Genomic DNA, 3,957 nt, shown 5'->3' with positions numbered 1-3,957 from the left:
CACAACTTCTCAAGACCTAAATGCCTTATTAACTGGGGCACAGTTTGCAAATCTAAAGAAGAAGGAGGGCTTGGGGTGATTGATATCCCCTCTTTCAATTCAGCCCTCCTCTCTAAATGGATTTGGAAAATGCTCGACAGATCCTCTTATCTAAGCAAAGTGATTTTTTCCATTTATTCTAAAAATGGAGCTAATCCTCTGGCTATTCAGCCAAAGATATCATCATCAAGATTTCTTCAAGATCTTTTCTCCATCCAATCAACCTTCTTCAATATAGTGAGATGGAATGTGGGGAATGGTAACACAGGCAGTTTTTGGCATGATAAATGGTCCTCAGCTAATTCTCTTAGCAGCCTCTATCCTCATGCATATAAGCTTGCTCTCACTAAAAACTGCAGTATTGGCTCTCAAGGCAGATGGATAAACAATTCATGGTATTGGCATCTGTTAATTAGAAGAGGGATCTCCCCCAAAGAAAGGGCAGATATTCTCAATCTTCACTCTCATCTAGAGCATATAATTCCAGGTGGTTCATCGGAGCATGATGTCTTACAATGGCCTCTCTTCTCTACGGGTATTTTCTCTGTAAAATCATTCTACACCTTTGTATCTTCAGGGGGCCAAAAATCCAAGTTCTTCAACTTGATTTGGAAATCCAGTATTCCCTTAAAGGTAAAAGTCCATCTTTGGATTATCTCAAAAAGGAAGCTTAACACCAAAGATAATTTAATCAAAAAAGGTTGGTCAGGTGACCCTCTGTGCCCTCTTTGTCTTGGGGAAAATGAAACACAAGATCATATTTTCATCCACTGCCCTTTCGCACGAGAGGTTTGGAAGTACCTTCTCCCCTTCTTTCCAGCTAACAGCTGGCCATTAACCATGGAAGATCTGCTGTTGCTCCATAAAGTCCCTAATATTTGCTCAGACATTAAAGCAATATGGAAGATTCTATTGCCATGTTTTTGTTGGAGGATCTGGTTTTGTAGAAACTCACTCATTTTCAAGGATATTCAGCCCATCCCGCTGCAAACTGCCTCTAATATAGCGAGGTTTTCCATTTTTTTGACAGGTTCAGGAGATGATAGGACGGCGAGGAGGCTCCGAAGGGCATCTCTCAACCTCGGTCTACAGGAGCTAGCTAAGAAGAACACCCCATCAGAGGCTGGGAACAACAGTGCCAGCAACTAAGCCCCATTGTCCCATGTCCCAATAGGAAGTTGAAGCTTTTGTGCAGTGAAGAAGCCCCCCTTTATTTTGGTTAGCTATTAGAAGTATATTGTCTAGCCATTTTGAATTAAGTGTGGTTGTTATTATTCCTCTGTTGTTAGTCTGAAGTGTTTCTACCTAGATGTAGGGGTCTGTAGGTTAAGTGTGGTAGGTGACGACATTGGTCTGCTCCCTACCCACTTCTCCTACAGTGCCCTCTTCAATCTAGAGATGTTGTAACCTCCTATGTTGATACTTTTGCAATATATTAAATGAACAGGGCTTTACACCCTGTTTCTCAGATTCAAAAGAAAAAATCAAGATATTTGAGTATTTTGAAAATAATAATAATAAACAAATACTCGCACGGTTTTAAAACTAGTGCCATAATATATTGTGGCAATCATCGTACTTTCACTATTCAAATCATTTGGGCAAATAAAAAACAACATTATATACCAAATATGGGCGTTGTATTATACTTTTGAAATTTGATTCTCTGTTATGTTGAAAAGTCACGGAGATGACAACTTTAATCATAACTATATATGATCTATTTATTCGATAATCAGGTGACTTTTCTTTAGTAAACAAAAGGGAGTACGCCACATATGGCAAGCGCTAATTACAATCATTCACTAAATTGCAGACAGGATCATTCTAAGACAAGCAAAGTCCAAAATAACCAACACGAACATTTTATTGAACAATCTTATTATTATTACTTTACATGAAATAAATTTTTCTTGGAACTCAAACAGGCAAAAACTTTTGGCGGCAATTAGAATCAATGATACAAATTGCAGAACTGTGTACAACTCAATTGATACAAACAATCATATATAATACCTTACTGAGCTTAATCAAGTCGGGCTCAATTTATTTTTGGGCCTGAATATATCGTAAAATACAATTGATTCGTTTCTATTTGCACCCTTTATATTTAGTAACATTTGGGATAGTCTGGTGGAGGCGGAGGAAGAGTGGATGAAGGATCCGGCCCATTATCAACTTGGAAAACCATAGCTAACCCCCATGACAGGTGGAGATCCAGGTGGCAGTGCATTAACCATTGCCCTGTTAGAAAAAAAAAACATCAAAAAGTTGGAAATTTCACCGTAACGTTAGCTCTAGCATCGCCATCAAATTCGGAATCAATTAGGTAGGCTTGCTCTGGGTGAGTACGTAATCAAAAGAATTAAACAAATTCTATGAGCACGTCAATGGTCTAACTTTTAAGTTTATTCACATGAATTAAGTAATGGTCTAAGATTCATTCACGAGTCTTAACTTTACCTCCCTAATTTCTTATGAGAATTGTTAAAAAAAAAAAAACTCCTAACTAGGTTTGGTTTTAAACTTAATTTAAACAGTACGTTAGTTTAAAGTATATTTCACAAATATCAAAATATTCTTCTACAATTTAATTTGCAAGGGTAATTAATTATTAATAGTTAAATCACCTGGATTATCAGCCCTGAATCTGATAACGGCCCATCCCCCAGGAGGCACCGCAATAGTATTCCTCTCCTGCGGATTCCAAAGATTGAACTTCCTCCAATCCCTCCCTTCGTTATAATTTCCAAACCCTTGAGCCAACACAAAGAAATTAAACCCATGCAAATGCATTGGATGACTCTCAATCCCAATTATCGCAGTGTTCTGCAACACCATCTCCACCGTCGCATTGTACCTTGTTACAGGAACAAAGTAACACGTACGTCAATACCGCACATCAATATTCGCAGATACAGTTATTTGTGATCGACGAGCTGGACATATATATATACGTACCTCACCCTCTTCACCTTCGTGCTTTTCGGCGCAAAGATCATAGACAAGTCGTTGTTCACCGCCGGGTTCGTGTAGTCGAACCTCACCGGTGGGCGGTCAGGGAAGTCGGCGGTATAAACTCCGCCGACCGTTCCCTTAAATTGTGCTTCAAGAAGAGAGGTTTTGGTCGGAAATTTGAACGACTGGTTGTTCATGCTCGCCGCCACCGCGAATTTCTGGCATTTCGGCTGGTCGGCCTGGCACGCCGCCTGGCACGCCGCGAGGTTCGCTCCGATCGTGACCAACATCCGCTCATCGACGTGCATCGGCACGAGGGCTCGTCCGGGTCGGACGAGCGACGTTAGGCTCGTGTAGAATCTCGTCGCGGTGTACGTATCGTTAAACGAGGGCATTATCGGCAACAGAGGTTTTTGTTTGTGTTTGATGTGGGATTTTTCGTAGTGGAGTAAGGCGGTGGCTGTGGTGTTTGTCGAAAGGGGGCGGCCGATGCTGCCGCGATGAAAGTGGTAGGCTGAGCGCGGCCATGAAGTTAGTGGGATGCGGCGGCGTCGGCCGTCATTAGGGCGTGACCGTCTGGCCCGGGGGGCGATGACGATTGACATCGGTGGGCCGTACGGGTTTGTGTAGTGCATCGATTCCCAACGACTATGAACTTGTGGCCGGCGATCTTGAAGAAGCAGCTGCTGATCGAGCGGCCGCGTTTATGATGCGGAGGCGAGCGTAGGTTTTTCCAGCAGCCACTTTGAGCTTGTACGTGTCTGCATTAATTATATATTAATTAAGGGTAATTAATTAATACATACACATTTTCTGGAAAATCTTGTTCTAACTAATCATTAAGAAGGGAAGTAAACGATATGATTGATGTCTAATGTACGTACGCTTAGGGCACGGACAAAGGCGTCCTGGCTTTCCGTTGATCGTGAACGCGTCTGATATATTGGGAGGGGCACCGGC

General features: G+C 41.8%; 1 protein-coding gene across 1 annotated transcript in view; it reads right to left on the bottom strand.

Moving 5' to 3' along the window:
* LOC109847210 (laccase-7-like) overlaps positions 1,902 to 3,957 on the bottom strand; it is a gene marked incomplete at its 5' end in the record, with an annotated part of 7,631 nt that continues 5,575 nt past the window's right edge. The window contains 5 exon segments of the mRNA XM_020416453.1: positions 1,902 to 2,283; positions 2,670 to 2,899; positions 3,001 to 3,489; positions 3,647 to 3,758; positions 3,882 to 3,957. The exon segment at positions 3,882 to 3,957 is cut by the window's right edge and continues 15 nt beyond it. Of these exon segments, the coding sequence (XP_020272042.1) occupies positions 2,150 to 2,283; positions 2,670 to 2,899; positions 3,001 to 3,489; positions 3,647 to 3,758; positions 3,882 to 3,957 (1,041 nt within the window).

This window comes from Asparagus officinalis, chromosome 7, assembly GCF_001876935.1.
Source record: "Asparagus officinalis chromosome 7, Aspof.V1, whole genome shotgun sequence".
Taxonomy (NCBI): domain Eukaryota; kingdom Viridiplantae; phylum Streptophyta; class Magnoliopsida; order Asparagales; family Asparagaceae; genus Asparagus; species Asparagus officinalis.
The sequence above is the reverse complement of the archived record's forward strand: the minus strand, read 5'-3'. Positions and strand labels throughout refer to the sequence as shown.